Genomic DNA, 22285 nt, shown 5'->3' on the forward strand with positions numbered 1-22285 from the left:
TTGGAAACTCATCAGTGTCCGACAGATGGGCCTCGCCTTTGAGTCTGAAGAGAGTTCCTGTCTCTGAGGGAAGCAGGAGTGAATCAGCAGAAGCGCTAGGCCAGGGAAGGTGACCTGGAGAATTTGACTTCCTTGTTCCCATTTGTCTTTATTCTCGTTTTTCTTGGGAGTTGTCTTTTCAGAAAATAAACAAAACTTCTCTATCAGCTCCACGGCTCTTAGGTGTGACAAAGGCAAAGGTGACTCTTAGGTGGGAAGAAGTGGGCTGTCCACTTTTGGGGTGTTTCCTGATCACCCTTCTCTCCCTAGCTCCATTTGGGCCGTCAGCCTGGTGGGAGGGGCTGTGGAGATCTGAGCTCTCCTGGCTGTGGATGGGGGATTTCTCTTCTGTGGTGACACAGATCCTGGCAGCCATCTTGAAACCAGCCCAGGAGCAGCTCCTCCAAGCCAAAGATATGAATGCCCAAATTCTCACTTCAGTCCTCCTGAACTGGACACCAAGGCCCCTAAGACCATATTTTCTGAAGGCCCCTGTACGACAGACACTGGTTTCCTGGGTACCCTGTATGGGGTTGTTGGACGAGGAGACACACCACACAGTTGTTTTTCCCAACCGAGACTTCAGGTGGTCAGAATTAGAGCCTGGAATTAGGGATCACTCAGGGGTTTTTGCTTTTTGGGTGCAAAACTTGTGTGTTAGACGATAAGGAGATATGTGAGACAAAGCCAGCAGTGGAGACCCAGGAAAACTGGGCTTTCATTAGGGCTAATTGGGAGCAATCTGCCCTCACCGTAGGTTTGTGCAGCAGTGGGTGACGGGGAGGTAAGCAGCTGCCTTTTCCCATGATCTTTATTAGTGTGACCTTCCCTGTGTCTATTAAATGTAGACAGGCCCCTGGGTGATGGACTGTTATTCACCGATCATCAAGGATGCAAGAGCGAAAAGACCTATGGTCTCTGTCCTTGAGGGACTCCTATCTAAAGGAGACACAAACATGTGAACTTGTAACTACATGCTCAATAATACTTTGCTGAATGCTAGAGACTACTTAAAACAAAATTCAGGCTGGCTATTCTTAGAATAAGCTAGGGGTTTTTTTTCCATATTTTTATTTGTTTTTTTTTTAGATGTACATGAGTGTATTCTGACATATTATGCATAAATGGAGTATAACTTATTCTAATTAAGATCCCATTCTTGTGGTTGTACATGATGTGGAATTTCACTGGTCATGAATTCATATAGGAACAAAGAAGAGTTATGACCAATTCATTCTGCCGTCTTTCCTATTCCCATCCTCCCTTCCTTTCCCTTCATTCCCCTTTGTCTAATCCAAGGAACCTCTCTTCCTGCCAACCTTGTTATGCGTTAGCATCTGCATATCAGAGAGAACATTTGGCCTTTGGGTTTTTTGGGGATTTATTTCCTTAGCATGGTAGGCTCTAATTCCATCCATTTACCAGCAAATGCCACAATTTCTTCTTTATGGCTGAGTACTATATATATATATATATATACCAGAATATCCATTCATCTGTTAAAGGACATGTTGGTTGGTTTCATAGCTTAGCTATTGTGAATTGAGCTGTACACATTGATGTGGCTGCATCAAAATAGTATGCTAATTTTGAGTCCTTTGGGTGTATACAGAGGAGTGGGATAACTGAGTCAAATGGTTCCATTCAAAACTTTCTGAGGAATTTCCATACTGCTCTGTAGAGTGGTTGCTCTAATTTGCAGTCCCACTATCAATGTATGAATATGCCTTCCCCCAACCCCCACATCCTCACCAACATTTATTGTTACTTATATCTTGATAATTGCCATTCTGACTGGAGTGAGATGGAATCTCAATAGTTGTTGTTGTTGTTGTTATTATTATTATTATTATTGTAGTGGGGATTGAACCCAGGGTTGCTTAACCACGAGTCACATCCCCAGCCCATTTTAAAGTTTTATTTAGACACAGGGTCTTGCTGAGTTGCTTAGAGTCTCATTAAGTCACTGAAGCTGGCTTTGGACTCCTAATCCTCCTGCCTCAGTCTCCTGAGCCACTGGGATTACAGGCGCGTGTCACCACACCTGGCTCTTATGTAGTTTTAATTTGTATTTTTCTAATTGCTAGTGATGTTGAACGTCTTTTATATATTTGTTGACCATTAATATTTATTCTTCTGTGGAAGTGCTTGTTCAATTCCTTTGCCATTTACTTATTGGGTTATTAGGGTTTTTTGTTTGTTTTTTGGTGTTAAGTTTTTTGAGTTCTTTATAGAGATTAATGCTATATCTGAGGTGCAGGTAACACAGATTTTTCTCCCATTCTTTAGAATCTCTCTTCACATTCTGGATTGTTTCCTTTGCTGTGAAGAAGCTTTTTAGTTTGATTCCATCCCGTTTATTGATTCTTGACTTCACTTCTTTCGAATAAACTAGGTCTTATCCAGGTCACTGACCAAGTGGATGGGAACCTCCCTTTCGTTCTTCTAGCAAGATGGTATATGGGCTAAAAGACTTGGCTTCAACACTTGACCCATGTTCTTATCCCACACTTACTTGTCCATGTAAAAGCTCACAATTTTCTTGCTGAATGTCCATGCTATCACCCCTACCCTGCTATCATTCTCCTGTCAGTGGGCCTCACCTCTGAGCCTGAGCAGAAGTGCTCCTTGTTCTTAGGTTCTTATCAGACACTTGCCATTCAAGTGGTTCTGGTGCCGGCCCTAAGAGGTAATGGGATGTTTCAGTGGATGATAAGGAACTCTAGATCGGCCCTTATTCCTTGGCCTATACTCATGATCACCACTTCCTAGGGTCTTGCCAAAGACCCTAGCTGACGAGATGAGCTGGATTCAAAAGACTGGCTACAACATTAAGCTAAGAGAACAGCAAAGAAATCATGCAACTCACAGACATGAGTTTCTCAGATCGAGGGCGGGACTGCTCTGCGACCTTAAGCGTCCTCAAGCGTCCTCTTCCATGCTGGAAGGCAAGAGAGCCTGCACCCGGAATCTCTTTATTTTTATAGGGGGAACATAGAAAGGAGTTTTGATGGAATGTTCTTCACCAAATAAGGCAGGGGATAAGGTTTCCAAGGGGGGTTGTCCAATCCCATTGGAAAACACCCAAGTCCAGTGCTAGAGCAAACTTCTTTGCCGAGCGAAGGTGCCACATTCTTTCACAGTGCATGGTGTGTGGTGCCAGACCAAACACCCCCCTTACTCAAGGTGGAGGGAGACAGGATGCTCACCTCATGGGCAGGGTAGCCTCCCACACCCATTTCCCATTTCTCACTCTTCTACATTCTATTCTATTCTATTCTATTCTATTCTATTCTATTCTATTCTATTCTATTCTATTCTATTTGTTTACTTCTCTTCAATGGTGCAAAAGCATCAGCCAATTCTAGGCCTTGTCAGCTGTGTGAACTGCACCGGGAGCTGATCCTGCTGCTGCCTTCTTGCTTGCTCACTCTCAGAAGAGCAGCCACAACTCCCCATAGCTTAGAGTAGCAAAGGGGTTGGAGACTAGACAAGAAAGGGTGGAGCTTCCATGTCACACACCAGACATGTAGCCCTCCCATCAAAAGCTCTGAGTTTGGGTTCCATTCCAGACAGTGCTCCAGAGGTTAAAGGCCAGATCCCAATGGCTAAGCAGCAGTTCCAGAAGGAGAAACTATGTACAGGTCTGAATAGACCAATGAGCCCATGGGTGGGTAAAGGAGGCAACTCCAACACGTTCCCTTGTAACAAGAGGTTTTTGGTTGGAAATCACAGATTTCCTCTTTAAGTGGCACCTGGTAGAGTTATTATTTTTACTTTTAAAATACCTAATTAAAGGCAAAAATCAACTCATATGGCTAGGAGAGGAGATAGAAGACACTCTAAGTATATATTTAAAAAATAAAAACTACTAACTCTGTTTTTTTTTTTTTTTTTAGAGTTGGATTAAAGGCAGGAAGAGAGACCAGGGGATTCTCTCTTTAGGTTCCCAGTGAATTTAAATAAAAGTACCCCTTTCCTCTTCATTGTTTCACCAGCATTTATTGAGTCACTACCACATATAAGAATAAATCCTGCTGCCTTGAATATTCATCTCCCCCCAACCCCTTTTATTTTGTGGTGCTATGGACTGAACCCAGGGCCTCACACATGCTACACAAGAGTTTACCACTAAGCTACATCTACAGCCCTTTTTAAAATTATATTTTTGAAACAGGCTGGCCTTGACTTTGTGATCCTCCTGCTACAGCCTTCAGATTAGCTGGGAATATAGGCATGCACCACCATGGTGCCTGGCTCCTCTTCCCCTTTATAACTATTTATCCTCCAGGCCACAGCTCCCTGAGATTTTTCTCCTTTGGTTAATGATAAGACTTTAAATGCAAACTCCCTAAAAATCCTCACACATATGGAGACACTAATAATTGTTCAATTTTCCTTGGAGGTCACTTTTGATGTAGAAGGGAAGCCCAGGTGGAGAACAAAGGAAGACGGAGGCTCCTGCAGTGAGTGGAATGGGGACTATAAAGTGATCTCAGGGATGATGGCCCTGAGGTTCAGGAAGGGGAGGCTAGGAATCTCAGAGGTCAATCCAGCTAACTTCTCAAGTGCTGAAGATGCACAAAGTTAAAGTCAGGCTTTCATCCTGCACATTCAGTACCCAAAGAAGTTGTATTCCAGGCTAAGGAGAGGTCAAAAGTAGCCAGAGTAGTTTGGACCAGGTACAGTGAGAGCCCTCGACATTCCAGGACACAACTTTGCATATCACACTGGGCTCTGGAATAGGACAGCTAGGGTTCATACCTTGTTATTCTACTTAGTTGAGTGACTTTGGATAATTTACTTAACTCCGCTGGGTCTCCAGTTCCTCATCAGTAACATGGAGGTTATAATAACTACCTCATAAGGTGACATTTACAAACCAAATAAAGAGAGTAAAACACAGCTCTGGTACATGGCCATTGCAGATGTTTCCGATTATGGGCCTAGATTATTCTGGAGGGAGAAAAATAAGAAGTAAATGGCAGGGTTGGGGGCATGGATTATAAGGGATGGTTTGGGGTTGTGCAAAGAAGACTTAGAGGTTAGGAGGTGTAGAGGTGGAGTTAGTATGTGAAAGTCCCTACTCTGGTTCCCAAGATGTTTGGAATGGTGAAATGTCTCAAAGTCTCAGTGACACTTAAGAATATTGTAGTTTATTTATAAACAACATGTGGCTAGATAAAGATATAGTCAGAGCCAGTGTCTGGATAGAGGGCTGGAAATGAGCTGACTCTGCGTCTGTCTGCCTCTGCTCTGGACTCAGTCCACTTGGTACCGTCCTATTCAGAGTGTGATCCACAGACCAGCTGCATAGTATCACCTGGGATCTTGTTGGGCAGAATCCTGGACCCTGCTCCAGACATACTGAATCAAAATCTACATTTTAACAAGATCCCCAGGTGATTCATGGGGACATTAAAGATGCTGGAGGGGGGTGTGTGAAAACTGCTGAGATTTTTAGACTCTTTACAGCAGGACAGAATACTGTCCGGTGAAGGAAGGAACCTGATTACATTCCAATTTTAATGAACTTTATACGTTATTGGGCTTATCTTTGAATAAAATCTTTTATATAGACCAATAGCAGAAGGAAATTACATCATCAATATGCCTTTGATGTATCAAATATGTCTGGCCTTGGCACATGCATGAGCATACACACACACACACACACACACACACACACACAGAAACACCAGCAATATTCATCATAAGCTTTGATTACCAGACAGTTCCTACACCAGTAGATTCAGTAGACATTCCTCAATGCAAAATTTCTATTAATAGTCTTATTTAAAATTTCCTATTGCCACCTGCAAGGAGATGCAGGAAATCAATTCAAGCAAACTCTAGCTGTCCTGAAAGGTCTCTGTGCAGTGAGCACCACAAGGACTGGGAATCAGGTTAAGAAGCTTTTGCTCTGTCCAGCATGTCCATCATGCTTGTTGGACCTTTCACTGGTCTGTGCCTCAGTCTCACGTTTGCAAAGTGAGTAGTTGACAGAGAGGGTTCTGACAAAGAGGGTTTCTGGCTTTCAGAACACATTCTCGGTTCTCTTTTCTCTTTTGCTTCAACGTTTTTCTAAAGAGATTTTGTATTCTTTTAATTAGAAGCTTATGCAAATCTGGCAGGTTTAGTGCTAAACATAGGCTAGAACAGTGGGGCATCATGGCTCAAAAGGTAATTGTAGTTGCAAGGAGTAAAGGGGAATGGAGAAAGCTGAAGAATTTTACCCTTCTACATGTTCAATGCCAGCTCTCATGGCACCTTAGATTACCTCATGAGCCCCTGTGGATGAAGTATCAGTACCTTGCTTACTGCCATTGTGCCCGAGGGGCTACTGACATGCTTTTACCCTCTCTTCATTTCCTACAATTTTAGATGTTTCCATTAAGTACCGGTCTACAATGAACTTGTAACCATGTTTGATGGACAAATACAATTGTTTTTAATCTCCATCCCTTTATCCTCATGCATATTAATTCATGCAAATAGATATCTGAATCAGGAAGGACCAATTCTGCTTGGGGTTAAGCAGTATCTTCTAAGAAACATTTTTAGAATATTGAAACTAAGCTAAGGACTGTGGCACAAGCTTGTAGTCCCAGTTCCTTGGGAGGCTGAAATAAGAGGATTGCTTGAGCCCAGGAGTTCAAGACCAGCCTGGGCCACTTAGTGAGGACCCCTCTCAAAACAAACAAACAAACAGGGGCTGGGATTGGGGCTCAACGTGGCTCAGCAGTAGAGCGCTCTCCTAGCATGAGCGGGCCCGGGTTCCATCCTCAGCACCACATAAAGATAAAGGTATTACGTTGTGTCCATCTACACCTAAAAATAAATAAATAAATATTTTAAAAAATAAAATAAAACTGCAAGAGATCTTAAAGTAATTCAGTGATTCCAAAGTGTCAGTTTATGGGGCTGGGGATGTGGCTCAAGCGGTAGCACGCTCGCCTGGCATGCGTGCGACCCGGGTTCGATCCTCAGCACCACATACCAACAAAGATGTTGTGTCCGCCGAGAACTAAAAAATAAATATTAAAACTCTCTCTCTCTCTCTCTCACCTCTCTCACTCTCTCTTTAAAAAAAAAAAAAAAAAAAAAAAAACAAAGTGTCAGTTTATGAACAAGGATCAGAATTTCAGTTTCTAAAAAAAACAAAAACAAAAACAAAAAACGCTGTTTCCTGGATCTATAGTCTTTCAAATGCTTCCTGGGTGACTCTGATACCCTGACAGATTTATGGCTCATCTTCACCCTTTCTAGGTGAAATAAAGGAAGGTGAATGAAGTTTGTCACAAACTCGGGGTCCCACAGTTTAAGATGACAGATCCAGGTTGAAGTTTGCTGTCAGAGGAAGCCTGCATTGCTAAGCTCATGTTTGCATCAAAGAAACATTACGGGTAATGCTAGATCAAAAATAATCAAAATAAGCCAGGCATGGTGGTTCATGCTTGTAATCCCAGCAATTTGGGAGGCTGAAGTTGGAGGATCACAAGTTTGAGGCCAGACACAGGAACTTAGCAAGACCCTGAGAAATTTAGTGAGATCCTGTCTCAAAAATAAGAAGGGCTGGGGATGTGGCTCAGTAGCAAAGCACCCCTGAGTTTAATCCCTAGTACCAAAAAAAAAAAAAAAAAAAGGAATGTAAAACAAAAATTTAAGGAACATTTCAATAAAGTGGCTTTTACTTTATTTGAGTTCTTCCCTGAAAGATTGAAAGAACCAACATCTTCCAAACACCCTTCTCACTCTCACCTCCATGTTCGAACTCACCCTGTACCCACAGCCTGGTTGCTTTGAGGTCAGGGTGAGGGAAAGGACTAAGTGCACTCTGTGATTTCACAATTTCAGTAGCTTCTAAATCTGGGAAAATAGTTTTCTTTATGAGCTGCCAGACCCCAATTAGGACTTAGCAAAACAACAAAACAAAACATAAAACCAGACCAAACAATAGCTTTAGCTCAAGATTCCGCAGATGACCTTAGAAGCTTTCCAGGCCCTCTCCTGTTGGAGACTGACCAGGCCTCAGTTCTTCCCTTGGGGTGTTTTCCTCCTTCCACATGAGTGGTCACTTTTATGGTGTGACTCTTAGACTTTTCTCTGAGCTCTGCTTTCTCCCCAGCATATACTCTCCTAGGGTCCTCACCTCCCTCTTTTAATATTCTGGTGCTCAGGACACAATACCCCAAAATATGACAGCAGACCACACCATGCCACCCCACAGTGGACCTCTTTGCCATATTGTTTATTAGCTGGTTATTTTAAGAAACTGCAAATACAAGGTAGCTCTGAACAGCTGCCTTCTGTAAAAGGATTTCACATCTATAAAGGACATTTTTATTAGTTGAAGGTACCTATACCAGAAAGAGGCTGCTCCTAGACATTTCTCTCTCTTACTTGCATAATGAAGTGACATTTACTCACCCCTGCTCCTTAAATTTCCTCCACTGCCCTGGCCCTGCAGAAGCCCCAAGCCCCTATTCCTTTCTATCACTCAGGATGTTATGTAAGTTCCAATGATCTAGCTCTTGGAGTCTCCTATTTTTTTTTTGTGGGACTCTCGTGCATATGTAGATAATTAAAATGATTTTTCTCATGTTAATTTGCCTTCTGTCAATTTAATTCATAGCTCAGCTAAAGAAGCTAGAAGGGTGGAGGGAAGCCATTTCCCATCCCCTGTAAAGTAACCCCCATCAGAACTCGGTTCCCTCCATCAACGTAGATCATATTCCTGTGCCTCCTTTTGGTCAGTGCTTCCATAACGGCTCTCATCTGCTAAACTTGAAAATTAAAAGAAGGTTTCTAGTTAAGTAACCTGGAACTCCATTTTTGTTCTTGTCTTACGTCAGATTAAGGACACAGAATTATTGCTAAATCTGTAGATGGTATGAAGCTGAGGAAATAAGCACATGTGAATGGTGAAATCAGGACCAAAATGCCCACCTCAGATTATAAGGAAAGACTGAAGTCAATGGGTAAATTTAATAGAAATGAAATTTTGCATTAAGGTATAGAAGTTATAATACTAGATTATTTCATTTATATGAATTTTGAAAAAAAAAATTGTTTTTGCAGAACTAATCTCTGGGACTAAAAAGTCAAAATTGAGTTGTTTTTAGAGGCCTGGGAAGGAGATCAATTGGGATGACAGCATAAGAGAATTTTCTAACTTATAATTGGTATGTTGGTGCAAATATATTCATTTAACACCTGAGATCTATGCATTTATAGTACAGTTGTTCCCCTTTATTCAGGAAATATGTTCCAGGACTCACAGCAGATGCCGGAAACTACAGATAGTACTGAACCCTATATAAGTATGTTTTTTTCATATGATCTAGCTCTTGGAGTCTCCTATTTTTTTTTTTTTGTGGGACTCTCGTGCATATGTATATATATGATAAAGTTTAATTTATAAATTAGTCACAGTGAGAGATTAACAACAATAACCAATAATAAAATATAAGAAGCACTTTACCGTTTCTCTTTGGCAAATCTAAATTGCCAGCATCACTGCTATTGTGCTTTGGGATCATTGTTAAGTAAACTAAAGGCTTCTTGCATAAAAGCACTGTGATACCATGATAGTTGATCTGATAACTGAGATTGGTGGGAAATGTATACAGTATGGATACGCTAGACAAAGAGGATGATTTACATCCTGGGTAGATGGGAACAGGACCGTGAGATTTTGTCACACTACTCAGAACAATGCACAATTTAAAACTTGTGAATTATTTATTTTGGGAATTTTACATTTAATATTTTCAGACCACAGTTGATCACAGATAACTGAAATAGCAGAGATTGAAATTGTGGATGGTTTTGTACAACCACAAAAATTGGATGTTATATTCCATGTATGTATGATATGTCAGAATATATTCTTCTGTCATGTATTAACTAAAAATAAAAAATAATAAAAAGAGAAATTGTGAATGGTGATGTTGTTGGTGGGGAACTAATGTACATGATTATCATTCAATAATACCATATAAAAAATTTTAAGTCAATGGTATAACTATAAGACAGAGTCATATATATGCCCACTGTGAAATGATTGGGTAAAAAAAAATTTAAAAGCTAGGCACCTGTGCAGTCCAAAAGGAGGGAGAAAATGAAGGCCTTTTTATGGTTTCAATGTGCCACATTGTTAGAGGGACAGTAATAGACTGAAAAACAAGGCTCAGAGCTGGCGAACCTATTAGGAGCAGAAAAGTGGAAGACACAAATAACATACAGGCTGGGAAAACAGATCATAAAGAGAGCTCAGATGGCTGTCTTTAAATATTTGCCACAATGTCATACGGAAGAGAAGATGATCTTGCTCTAGACGAGGTCAAAGGCAGGTTGTGAATGGAAGCTACTTCAGTGTAAGAGAGTCCTTTCCAATAAATGGAACTACCTAAAAACCAGAATGGACTGTCTTAGACATAGGACTCCCTGGAAGTAGTCAGGGGGCAGCTAGAGAACCAACTGTTATAGATATCTTAAGGTTCCTGTGTGGAGAGCTATGGTTTCCTGACCATCTACTATGTGCACTCTGCTAAAACTGGGATACAGGGCTGGGGTTGTGGCTCAGTGGTAGAGTGCTTGCCTAGCATGTGTGAGGCACTGGGTTTGATCCTCAGCACCACATATAAATAAATGAATAAAATAAAGATTCATCAACATCTAAAAAAATATTTAAAAAAACAACTGGGAGACAAAATGAATGATATCATTATTACTATTATTGTTCAATAATTGGCTTGTACTAAAAAATGCTTACTGTCCCAGACACCAGCCAAAGCATTTACATACATGATCACATTTCATTTTTGTGGTAATACTCTGAGAATGCTACTGTTATAATCCCCATTTCCATAAACAAGGTAAACAACTCATAGTGTTGAAATTTAAAGTTGAACCTTGATAAAGGACGTGTGGGCTATCGTGCAGCCATCACAGGAGGCCCACAGAGCAGAGTTCTCCTCTCTGCTGTGGTCTTTACCCTGCCTTGACTCAGCAACAGCTGCCCCAGGAGGGTTTGGGGGTGGAGCAGGTGAAACTTCCAGAAGGAACAGGATTTAAAGAACCAGGAAGGCTCTACCAATTTGGTGACTGTTCAGTCCTCATAGGATCGTCCTTGAAGGGCAACAACTTTGCTCTCCAGGTTGCCATTCACTAGCCAAATGTAACAACTGAGCAATTCCTATGTGGCTGATCCAAAGGGAGATGTGCTGTTGAGTACAAATCACACACTGCGTTATGAAAAGAAGAAGGTAGGACATAGAGTTAATAGTTTTTATGTGGATTCCATGCTAAAGTGGTAAGGGTTTAGATTCACTGGGTGAAATAAAATATTTTAATAGTTTTAATGCGATACAGTGTACCCATTTATAATGTACATTTCAATGACTTTTAAGATATTCACAGTTGTGCATTGATCATCACAGTCATTTTTTCAGTACCTCAACAAGAAACTCTTGCTTCCTTTGGCTATCACTTCCCATTCCTTTCATCTCTTTGAACCCTTCCTCAAGGCAACCATTAATCTACCTTCTTGTCTCTATAATTTATTTACTCTGGAAATTTTATGTAAGTGGAATCATGCCACAAGTGATACTTTGCGACTCACTTCTTTCACTTAGCATAGTGTTTTCAAGGTTGGCTTTTAGCATGCGCTGGTAACTCATTTCTTTTTTTTAAATTAATTTTTAATTTATATATGACAGTGGAATGCATTACAATTTTATTAAAGAGCAAAATTTTTCATCTCTCTGGTTGTATACAAAATATATTCACACCAATTAGTGTCTTGATACATGTATTTTGGATAATAATGTCCATCACATTCCACCATCATTACTAACCCCATGCCCTCTCCCTTCCCCTCCCACCCCTCTGCCCTATCTAGAGTTTGTCTATTCCTCCCATGCTCCCCCTCCCTACCCCAGTACGAATCAGCTGCCTCCTTATATCAGAGAAAACATTCGGCATTTGTTTTTTTGGGATTGGCTAACTTCACTTAGCATTATCTTCTCAACGCCATCCATTTACCTGCAAATGCCATGATTTTATTCTCTTTTATTGCTGAGTAATATTCCATTGTATATATATACCACATTTCTTTTATTGAGAATAATGTGTGGATATACCACATTTTATTTATCCATTCATCATTTGATGGGCATTCGAGTTGTTTCCATTTGTCACCTTCTCCTTCTTCTCCTCTTCCTTCTCCTCCTCCTCCTTTTTTTCTTCTTCTCTTCCTCTTCCTCCTCCCCCCCCCCCCGTATTGGGGATTGAACCCTGGGCCTTGTGAGTGCTAGGCAAGTGCTCTACCACTGAGCTACATCCCTCACTCTATTTATTCTTTATTTTGAGTTAGGGTCTTGCTAAATTGCCCAGGCTGCCCTCAAATTTATAATCTTCCTGCCTCAACCTCCTGAGTAGCTGGGATTGCAGGCATGCACCACCACACTCAGCTTAGTGTGTAAGTTTTTGTGTGGACATATGGATTCAGGTTTCTTGGGCATATACTTAGAGTACAATTGCTGGGTCATAAAGTTTCTATGATTAACTGTTTGAGGAACTGCCAAACTGTTTTCTCCAGCAGCTGCTGGGCCATATCATGTTACCAACATCAGTGTATGAGGGTTTCATGTTCTCTACATCTTCAACAACCCTTATAATCTGTCTATCTGATGATAGACATCCTAATGGCTGTGAAGTGGTGTTTCATCATAGTTTTGATTTGCATTTCTCTAATGGCTAATGATGTTGATCATCTGTTAATGTGTTTTTTGGCATTTGCATATCTTCTTTGGAGAAATGTGTGTTCAGATTCTTTGCCTGTTTTTAAATTGGATTGTCTTCTTGTTATTGCATCATAATAGACACTCTTTTATCGGTTACATAATTGCAATTTTTTTTTCATTCTTTGGGTTATCATTTCTTGAAAGTGTCTTTTGAAGCATATTTTTAATTGTAATGGATATAAAGTCAAATTTGTCATTTTTTCTTTTGTTGCTAGTGTTTTGGTGTCATATATAAGAAACCGTCACCTAATCCAGTGTCATGAAGAATTTTACAATTTTAGTTCTTACATTGAGGGCCTTTGATATATTTTAAGTAGATTTTTGTATGGAGTGTGAAGCAGGGGATCTAACTTCTTCGTCTTCTTTTTACTACTGAGCTATATTCCCAGATTTTCAAAATAATTTTATTTTGAGACAGAGTCTTGCTAGGTTGCTGAGGGTCTCACTGAGTTGCTGAAAATGGACTTGAACTTGCAATCCTCCCGCTTCAGCCTCCGAAGTTGCTCTGATTGCAGGTGTGCACCACTGCACCAGGTTCTAACTTCATTTTTTTGGCACACTATCCAGTTGTCCCAGCATGATTTGTTGAAAAGATTCTTTTTTCCTCATTGAATTGTCTTAATAATCTTGTAGAAAATCAATTTACTGTAAATGCAGGAATTTATTTTTGTACTCTCATTTCTATTCTGTTGATCTATTGCTATACTTTATGCTAGTATCACTGTCTTGATTACTGTAGCTTTGTAGTAAGTTTTGAAGTTTTGAAATCAGGAAATGTGGGTCCTCTATTCTTTTTCTGGATTTGTGTGTGTGTGTGCGTGTGTGTAGTGTAGGTATTCCAGAATACCTTTAATTAATTCCTTTAATTTTTATATGAAGTTTAGGATCAGTATATCAATTTCTGCAAAGAAAAAAAATCAGTTTGAGTTTTGACAGAAACTATGTTGAATCTGTAGATCAATTCAGGAAGTATTTACATCTTGATAATAGTAAGTCTTGCAATTATCACAAGTTATATTTCCATTTATTTAGGCTTCTTTTAATCTCCTTCAACAATGTTTTGTACCATCAAGATCATTAGTTTTCTTCTTTTTCTCTTCTTTCTCCTCCTCCTCCTCCTCCTCCTCTTCCTTCCCCTCCCCCTCCTCCTCCTCCTCCTCCTTCTTTTTTGATGCTGGGGATTGAACCCAGGGGTGCTCTACCATTGAACTTCATCCCCAGCCCTTTTAGTTTTCATTTTGAGATAAAGTCTTACTAAGTTGCTTTGAGCCCCAATCTTGTGATCCTCCTGCCTCAAAACTCCCAAGTTGCTGGGATTATAGGTCTGTGCTACCACGCTCAGCAGTTTGATATTTCTTTTGCTAAATTGTGCCTCTGGATCGACATTTGTGAAACCTGGTGTAGGATTTTCCCTGTATGAAAATCAAATATCTTAAAGCCCTTTTGATTGCACTCGAGAAAACATGCATAGGCACCTGTCCCTATATGGTAGCCAGGAGGGGGTTTAGTCAGGTAGAATGTGCAGGGTCTTAGGTGATTTCTCAGTCCTTGGGTCTATGAAGGTGGCATTGCTTAAGCCCAGGCATAGAAAAACCAGGAAAAATACCAGAAAGACAATTTATGATGAGGCACACCTTTGTATCTTATATCCAGGAAAGGGAGTAACAGAATATTATATTGTGATTGGCCCTCTTCTGAAGCTTACCCATCTCTAGCTACTCTTGCTCTATTCACCTGGCTCTGTCTCTGGGAAATCTTCCCTGATCCTCCAGGATTGGTACAGATGCTCCCTTTCATCTGTGCCCATGATGTTTTTGTAACATTTCTTATATAGAATTGGTCCTTCCTATTTACTTTTCTTTCTCCTCTGCAGATTGTAAGCCCCTCCAGCAGAGAAAATACTGTTAATCATTGAACCTCCTAGGAAAGCGATAGCAAAGATAACTTGAATGAAGGAATAAATGAGTATAATGCTTCTTCTTTCTTTAGAAGAGAATATTTTTACAGCATTTATATATATACATGTGTATATATGCACACATGCATATATGAATAATTTTTTTTAAGTTAGGTGCTTTGTAAGTACGTTTGGGTCAGTGGAAACAGGATTAAATTTAATGTCAGGAAACCGACTTGAGTTCCAGTTCTGACTCTTGTACTTACTTATAGGCTGTATGACCTTGAATAAATCATTAGCCTTCTCTGGATCTGATCCATCATCTATAACAGAGGAGGATGGAACTATTGAACTTCGAGCTTCTCTCCAGCCTTGATATTTTCTGTGAGACTCTGAAACAGGGCAAGTCCACATTTCAGATGTAGGCTCCCTTCCAGACAAGTAATTCAACAGAAGCTGAGATCCTCAGCCTTTTTCAGGGGCCTCCGCCTCCTCTCCCTCCTCCATGTCTTAGCAAATATTAATAGCCAAGAGCCTCGCTGAGTGTGGTTTTTAATAGAATCCAATTTCAGTCCATTTAGAGTGGGACTTTTCATGCTGACTCCGTAATTTGAACTATGCCACGACTGATAGACTGAAGGCATTTCCCCCCGCCTCTGCTGCTGCCCTGGGCTGGTGCAGCCATGGGAGTGGGGAATGGGGCATCTTAATCAAAGCAGCTGCATATCAGCTATTTGACCTCACAACCAGTCTTGTCTTTCCTGCCCTGAGGCATGTGATGAGGATACCAAGGGCGCTGGAAGGAGAGTGGGAAATGACCACTCTGTTTCCAGACAATTGCCTTCTTGTAGCTCAGAGACTGCTGGCTTCAGGGTGAACTGTCTGGAAGAAACCCTTGTTGCTCTTTGGATGTGATGGGAGGACAGTCGGTTCTGAAAACCATCAGAATGATTCCCATTGATTGCTGCAAAGTGTCTGCTATGCCTGGGGAGGTCCTGGGGTGGAGTGCAGGACTTCCTCTGTCCCTTACACAACTCCCAAACATTTGTCCTGTTTGTTTGACAAGAGAGCAATCCAAGGGCTTGTTGGGAAGTCCCTTCCTCCTAGAGTGGAGAGCGTGGGGATATGAAAGACAAGCCTGCAGGGATTAGTAGCCCCTCTGTGAGGAAACTGAGGTTGAGGCACTGGGGGAAGGAAATGCAGATCTATTCTGTGCTTGCTCTGTAGCAAGTTCTGAGCCGGTAGACAGTTACTTCTTGTTTTTAATTTTTTTTTTTTTTGGTTGCAGATGGACACAATAGTTTCATTTTTTTATTTTTATGTGGTACTGAGGATCCATCCCAGTGCCTCACACATGCTAGGCAAGTGCTCTACCATTGAGCCACAACCCCAGATCAGACAGTTACTTATTTTTTTTTTTGAAATTATTTTTAGTTGTAGATGGATATAAAATATTTTATTTATTTTATGTGGTGTTAAGAATCTAACCCAGTGCTTCACAGTGCTAGGCAAGCACTCTACCTCTGGGCCACAACCCCAGTCCCCCACCACCACCCCCAAGTTAATTCTTAACTCTTTCCATATCCTTTTTAGGGATATAACATTGTTTCCATATGCAGGTTAGGAAAATGAGGGTCAGAACAATTAAGCCACTTTCCCAGGGTCACAATCACTCCTAGATGGTACATCTTGAATTCAAACAAAAGTCCTTCCAAAAGGTCATATGGTTTGAAATTTAGAGCTGAGTGTTCTAAAATGAGTCTTCTGGTCTGCCTCCGTGGTGGCTCCTCAGCATCCGGGTCATCAGAAACACTTCAAAACATTTTAAAAAGCTTTAGTATCCCCGTGAGTCTGATTTATTGGGATTGGAGCAGAGCCTGAGATGATATATTTTTAAAAAGCTCTTGCAAGTGATTGTGATGATTTGGAGGCACAGGGCTGGAGCACATGGCTTCTCTGCTGACCCAGGCCTCCTAGGACTTCTTCATTTCTCAGAAGTATAGATCTAGTCCAGCCCTGCATTTACCACAAGTGACATTTGCTGTTGAATCCATTATTCATCTGTGGCAGGCTCAATGTTCAATAGCTTTTGAGTACCTATAATGTGCCAGGCACTGGACTGGACATTCTTTTTGTTTAAATTTTTGTTTAGTGGTAGATGGTCACAATACCTTCGTTTTATTTATTTATTTTTATGTGGTGCTAAGGATTGAACCCACTGTCTCACATGTGCTAGGCAGGTGCTCTACCACGGAGCTACATACAACCTCAGCCCCTGTGCTGGTCATTCTGACTGCAAAGATCAATCGACCATAGTTCCTGCCTTGGGGGGCATCCGTATGGTGGGAGAGATGAATCCAACTAGGAAATTCCAATCATTTGAAGCACATGCTGGGCAGAGGTAGGCTGGTGTTGCTTTGGGAGCAGTGAACTCAGATCAAAACTTACAGGAATTAGCAAGGCAAAGAGAGGATGGAAGAAGTGAGAAATGACAAGGAGGCAGAGGGAACAGCGTAAGAAGTCCCAACACTCAAAGGTTCAGGGCTATGTGACAGTAAAATGCAGGATACCTTGAAAAGAGGGCCAGGAGGTGAGCCTGGGAAAGTCAGAGGGAGCAAATACATGAAAGAAATGTTAAGGAATTAGTTATATGTTAAGGAATTTGCCCTGTTTCCTAAAGGTGATGAGAAGCCATGAAAAATCTTTAAGCTCTGGAACGACACGATCAGATTACATCTGAGAAGGGTCACTCTGATAGAAATGAGAGAAAAAACTGGAGGCAGGAGAAGCCAGCAACAGAGGAACAAATTAATTGCAGAATTAAGAATTTATGTATGTCAAAAAGCACCATAAACAAAATTTGAAAGCAAAGCACTTGGAAAGCATATTTGCAGCATTTCTTGACAAAATAATATTCTTCAAATTACAAATCGATAATAAACATACCAATATCAAATAAATAGAAAATTCACAAAGAAAGAAGTACAAATGGTCAATAAGCATATGAAAATGTTATTCACTAATAATCAAAGCTAAAATAAGATTGACATACTATTATTTTGCCTGTCAAATTGGTAGAGATTTGATTAGTGATAATACCCAGTGTTAGGTTGCAGGAAACAGGACACTCTAGAAACTGCGAATAGGACAGTGTTTTGGTATAAACTTCTTGGGGGGCAATTGGCAATATGTATCAAAATTCTTAAAAATAGCCAAGCAATTTCCTTCTTGGATATAACCTAAGGAAATAGTCATAGAGGTGTGCAAATTTTAGCTACAGGGTTGTCTGTTGCACCATTATTTACAAGAAAGCCTGGGAACAAACGAAATTTGGGTGTTGATTACAAAATGAGGGTTCATCCATACAATGAAGATGCTATTTCCAAAGTCTGGAAGACTCACATGAAAAATGTTCAGAATATATTCAGTGAAATAATAAAATGAGCAAAAAAAAAGTGTGTCCAATATGCTACCACTGTGTGTGATAAAAGTATATATGTATGTTCAAAAATGTGTATCTCTGAAAGGATATTCAAGAAATTAGAGGCAAACTAGATGTTGGCAGACAGGGAAGGAAGAGTTACTTCCGACTATAGAGCTTTTTGTACTTTTTGAATTTTGTTTCTCTATATGTATTACCTATTCTAAAATATAAATATGCATTTTGAAAAGTAAGTTATTAAAGAGTATATACAGTGTGATCCAGTATTTTTTCATAAAAAAACAAAACAAACAAAAAAACCTGTGCCTGTGTGTGCATACATTTATACCAAAAAGAACAAAAGATATAGTTCTTGGGTGGTAGAATTATGAGTTGAATTTTGTCATTTTTTTTCTTTTTCTTTTCCTTCCCTAAATTTTCTACAATACACGTGTGAGACTTTCACAATTAAACAAAAAGTATAATTTTTTTCTTCAAAGAGTCTATCACAAAAGTCCAGGCAGAAGATGATGATGCAGGTCAGACCCATGATTAGTGCTCTGTCTATAGAGTTCAACAGTGACATCCGAAAAGTGTGTAATTAAACCACAGTCCCTGTTTTTAAAAGGGGTGGAGAGAAGGAAGCTGAAGAGTTAATAAGGTTAAATGAACCTGATTTTGATTAACAGCTCTCTGTTGGACAAATGCATGGAAAATTCAGTCCTACCACCCTAAACATCAACCAATCACCCAGGCAGCTTTTTTCGGGGGGTGGGCGTGGGGGGTGGAGGATTGTTCAAGTTTGGGTCACAGTGAATGGAGTTCCACTAAGCATATGAATCTAAGTCAACAGACAGGCCAATGGCTTATACACTTGTTGTGTGAGCTTCTGAGAGGTCGTCCTCACCTAGTTCTGGTTTCTAAGTGTTCTCTTTGGGATGGTAACCGTCTTGTCCCTATCTGTCCAGTCCGGTCCCAATGCACACATTTAAACAAGACTTCTCTCCTACCTCCACGTTGGAAATAGTTACTCAGAGTCCTTTCAGATGCATGAAGAATAAAGAAAGACCCTGCTAATTTGAACTGGTTCTGCAGGCCACCTCTGACCTCATCTTTATCCTTCATCTTCTAACAAACAGTTAGCCAACTCATGAACTTTCCCAAGCTGAAGGCTTGGGAAAGGGGGAGCTTTGTGCGTATGCTGATGCTCAGCCTGAGGGTAATTTTGGGTTGGGGTCATGTTGAAGCCATTTTGGAGGAAGAGGGATAGAGAGAAGGATGTGATAGGGGTGGGGGAACAGGAGCAGAAAATGTGGCAGCTAGAATGGCTTTTTCTTTTCCTCTTCTCCAGAGGGTGGGCTACAGGTAAGCAATTGTGGACCCCTGGATATTTCTAGCACCTTCCGCAGCTCCCTTTGAAAGTCTTTGGGGAGCTATGTGAATATAACCTGTGTTGCTGGCTTCTGGGCCCCTGGGCAGTGATTGGATCTTGTAGTGACAGAGCCTCTGCTTAAATAAATAACCCATAATTAACTTTGCATTTCCTTTTTGTCTGTACCTATAATTGTAATCCTTTCCCAGAGCTGGGGAAGGGGTGGGGATGCTGGGTGGGTTACTTAGATACGTGCTGGCTTCATCAGTAAGTAGAATGGACACTATATGAAAAAACTGTTGGATCTCAGCTGTCTTTGCTGGTCTGTCACTGCTCTGACCTCTAGGGATTCTGATCACTGATCTTTTTCTGCCTTGGGTAAAAACAAGAGGGGGCCCATGTACCACTATTGACATGGTGAAATAATTTCAACCTAATGCTTATTGTCCAGGTCTGAAACAGTTGTAACGCCCTAACATACTATGTACAGAGTCAACTAAGTATAGGATAATTATTAGCTAGAGCTCTCGAGTCAGATCTGGTTCCAATCCTAGCCTTTGTCCCTTAAGGCCATGCAACCTTAGGGTAGTTAATTTTCTGGTTTTCAGTTTTCTTATCCATCACATGGGAATAGTAATCTCACAGAATAACTATATGAAAGAAATGAGATTGTCCATGTAAAGATCTGAGGATAGTGCATTTAATAAATCCTAACTATTCACATTATTGCATCAGTAGATATCTTAATTTTGTACAATAGTATCTCACTAATCACACGAAAAATACACCAAAGTGCTCTGAAAACATTGAAGCATCGTATAAATTAAAGGTGTCATTGGTAGTAATCTCATATGCATTTCTCAACTCTTCCAATGTCCTTGAAGACTGGGACCACATCCTGTGTCCCAGGGCATATTGCACTACAATGAGCAAACAGCAAGCCCTCAATCAATGTTTCTTGTTTGACTGAAGCAACATGGCATAGCATAAAGAGCAGGGGTACCAGGAGACTAGGCTGGGATAAAATTATTTTAAGGCAGGAGAGTCGGTCTGCAGTTATAATTTATTCATTCAACAAATATTTGTTGAACACATTTTATGTGTTAGGTATGGAGTCCAGATCATTTCATCAAAAAGAGGCTGGACAGGTTCCCAGGAAGCCAGGCCCCAGGGCAGTCTCCATGATCCCAGCCCATTCTGTCAAGCACTAAGGCCGCAGTCAACATGGCATACGTTGGCTCTGGACAAATGGCCCTGCACTTTGGGGGAAGCCCATCTTGCCTGGTTGTAAGCAGCTCTGAGGGAGGATTGGGGGAGGAGGTGAGGGAGGGAGGGAGTGGATCCCCACAGGGTGCCTGAAAGTTTGTTTTTATTTACACTTCACAATGGGAGTCCACAATGGGATCCCTCAGCCTACACAATGCTCTTTCCCTTACCCATCATCTGTCCCTCCCCTGTCACCAACATGCTCTGCCCTTGTGCTGTCCCAGCTGCCTACTGGCTGAGAGTTGGGGGAATGGTATGTGTGGTCACCAGAGGGCACTGAGCGTGGGCCTGAATGGCATGTGAATCCTGGCAGAGAGAAGGAAGCACAAGCCAAGCCAAGTGACGGGGAGGGGTGGCAGGGGCTAAGGTGACAGGGGGCTGGGGGCGGGGGTCCAGTTACAAGTCCAGTCTTTAATGTTGGCTCCACCTGTGCTTCTGGTGTTTGCTTCAGCCCTAGATTTGTCACAGTTGCCTTAAGGTGTCCTGGTCCATCAGGAGGACATAGCAGGTTCCAGACCGTGGGCTCCGTGCCTGCTGCCTTCCCAGCATTCCCAGCCTGTGAGACTCCCCCCCAGCAGACGTTAGGCCCCTCTCAGTCCCTGACCTGCCAGTGAAGAGGAGTCTCTGTGTCTGGGCAGCCCATCAGATTCCAAATGTGCATCTCACCTTCTTTTCACACTGGGCGCAGACAGAGTTGAGGAACAATGGGAGGAAGAAGGGGGGCTGGAAGAAGTGGGGTAAAGGGACAGAATCTAGGGTGGGGCTCTCCACCAGCGGGTGCCTGGAAGTCTCCAGTCAGGCGTGGGTGTCTCTGGAGAGGCTTGGTAGTTACATGGCTTCTTTCTCCCTCTGGGAGCATCTGCTGAGCTTCATCTCCGTCAGCTGGATATACCGAATCACGTTGGTGTCTGCGAGGAGAGAAACATACCTGAGCGGACAGCCAGGAGGGCACAACTGCATCTACACCGAATAGGGCAAAGCTGGGCCTGCAACTCAGGGACAGGGCAGGTGACTCACTCAGCCAAGGTCCCTCGGCCTTCCCATGGTGGCGGCTGAGAGGGGAACCAGATGTTGGCCTTCTCTTTCACTACCTCTCCTTGCAAATGTGGACAGCTCGCTGTGACCCCAAAGGGACAGACAGGAGGGAGAGGAGAGGAGAATTTCTCTTCCATTTCTATGCAGCAGACATCCCAGTCCCTCTCAAATCAGCATTTAGCTGCAACTCCACTTGGAGATTAACCTTAGATAAATTACCAACTCCTCGGATCCTGATGTCTCACTTGCAAGAAACAACCTTCATTTTTGAATGCGTGCTTTGTGCTGCTTTTGCTTGCTAGTTCATTTATCACTGGATTTTTATTTTTTTCCCAGGCCTGGGGATCAACGCAGGGCCTTGCACAAGCTAGGCAAGAACTCTACCACTGAGCTACACCCTCAGTCCTTTTTAAAAATTGTATTTTGAGACAAGGTCTCGCTGAGTT

General features: G+C 41.5%; 1 protein-coding gene across 1 annotated transcript in view; it reads right to left on the minus strand.

Annotated features, from left to right (window-relative positions):
• Positions 1–20081: 20081 nt before the first annotated feature.
• Ttc9 (tetratricopeptide repeat domain 9) overlaps positions 20082–22285 on the minus strand; it is a 30756-nt gene continuing 28552 nt past the window's right edge. The window contains exon 3 of the mRNA XM_026401354.2: positions 20082–21712. Within this exon, the coding sequence (XP_026257139.1) occupies positions 21633–21712 (80 nt within the window). The 3' untranslated portion in view covers positions 20082–21632. The remainder of the gene's footprint in view (positions 21713–22285) is intronic.

The sequence above is a fragment of the Urocitellus parryii genome, chromosome 6, assembly GCF_045843805.1.
Source record: "Urocitellus parryii isolate mUroPar1 chromosome 6, mUroPar1.hap1, whole genome shotgun sequence".
Lineage (NCBI taxonomy): Eukaryota > Metazoa > Chordata > Mammalia > Rodentia > Sciuridae > Urocitellus > Urocitellus parryii.